Genomic DNA, 1,807 nt, shown 5'->3' on the forward strand with positions numbered 1-1,807 from the left:
CCTGTTGAACACTTTTATTGCCTCTTATTCAAGTTGAAATCCCATAACTACAACTGGAGCCCGGATTTTGGAAATATTGAGGGCACAAGTAAAAATTTCCCTGGCAGAATTTATTGACAAGCCCCCAACCAAACTTTGGTCAGATTTCTGAGTATTTTAAGCAAAAAATTTTTTTAACCATTCAGTCAAATTTTCTGTAAATTCTATGCCAACCCATTGTAGTCTGGTACCAGATGTGTAACTCTGGTGGTCTGGATTCATTTAAATTTTTATATACTTAGTTGTTTTTTTGTGTGCTTAAAAACAATCAAATTTAGTCTAAAACAGCATATAATCTGTGTGTAATAATGTGTGGAGCTGTGTATATAAACACGACTCTATGTCATAATTTACCAAATTTACAGAAATGTAACTGAGGACCAATGCAGTCTGCAAAAAAAATAACTAGCCTAGAAACTTAAATCTCCTTCAGCTCAGAATCCTGTTTACAGTTCAGATTTACGGGCTTGAGATGAGTCCCTGAATGCAGCGCTGGCCCTAGCGGTGATCATTGAGCTCCCGGGAGACTCCATGGAGAGGGAATGAAATGAAATAGGACTTCAGACCGGATCATGGCGGCGCCTCTCGGGCGGGACACCTTACCTGAGCACTGGTCCTACGGTGTCTGCAGGGACGGCAGGGTCTTCTTCATCAAGTGAGTGGGATAATGGACGCTTTAACGCACCGTCTCTCTCGATTTAACGAGGGTTGGCGAGGTCTGCTGTGTTTCCCTTCCCGTTGGTGTAACAGGTGTCTTTCTCCTCTCTGTGTCCGTGCTGCAGCGATGAGGTGCGCACCACTACCTGGCTCCATCCCCGCACCGGTGAACCTGTAAACTCCGGACACATGATCCGCTCAGGTAGCTAACTTTAGCCAAGCTAGTGCCGCGCGACTGTTTTGATATGTGTGCTCGTGTACTGGACTGTGTTTTGTCTTGGCTGCCAAGTTCAGTGTTTATGTCGGGGCCCAGCCCGACGGGGAGAAAACTTTCAGGTGTCACGAACAAGTCTGTCGTTTGGTATTTCAGACCTACCTCGGGGATGGGAGGAAGGTTTTACGGACGAAGGAGCAAGTTTCTTCATAAAGTAAGTAACGTTACCTTATTATAACTACTGTGTCCGTCCACGTTACCTCACCTGCGCATTACTTAAAGTGACCGTGTAGCTTAATATGGCTCCGTGGATTTACATGGGGGTGTGATTGGGACTGTGAGTTACCTGCTGACCCTCTAATGACCCCACTGCTTTCATTTGCTGCCGTGTATGAGATGCAGACATCCGCTGTCTGTCTCATGTTTTAACTGTGCTCTCCTTTTGTCTTGCATTGAAGCAAAATATTTAGTTGCTCGTTGAGCTTACATAGTTTGTGATACTGAGAGACGACATAGTGAAAGAGGTACTCAGATGTTTTGCTTAAGCAAAAGTAGTAATACATCAGTATTGAAAAACAGTTAGTGTTGGGCAAGTAACTTTTAAAAAGTAATTGGTTACTTCTTCCAAAAAGTAACTAAATTAGTTACTCAGTCACAAATTATTAAAGTAACTTGTTACTTCAGAAAGTAACTTGCGTTACTTTCAAGTACATTTCTAAATGCTCAAATGGGACCACACCTCCACCCCTCTTTAACGGAACTTAAAATACATGTGCATGTTCAATTGTGTATGATAAATCTGAATATTATAATTAAATGGACACTATATAGACAATATATTATTAACAGAAACAATGTACACAAATATAAACCATTTTAATGTTGCTGTGGGACAAA

At 41.8% G+C, this 1,807-nt stretch overlaps 1 protein-coding gene across 2 annotated transcripts in view; it reads left to right on the forward strand.

Moving 5' to 3' along the window:
- Positions 1–611: 611 nt before the first annotated feature.
- Positions 612–1,807, forward strand: part of LOC116693602 (pleckstrin homology domain-containing family A member 7) — a 140,853-nt gene continuing 139,657 nt past the window's right edge. For both annotated transcript variants that reach the window (XM_032522654.1, XM_032522656.1), the window contains exons 1-3: positions 612–694; positions 822–898; positions 1,067–1,124. In XM_032522654.1, the coding sequence (XP_032378545.1) occupies positions 612–694; positions 822–898; positions 1,067–1,124 (218 nt within the window). The remainder of the gene's footprint in view (positions 695–821; positions 899–1,066; positions 1,125–1,807) is intronic.

This window comes from Etheostoma spectabile, chromosome 8 (assembly GCF_008692095.1).
Source record: "Etheostoma spectabile isolate EspeVRDwgs_2016 chromosome 8, UIUC_Espe_1.0, whole genome shotgun sequence".
NCBI lineage: Eukaryota > Metazoa > Chordata > Actinopteri > Perciformes > Percidae > Etheostoma > Etheostoma spectabile.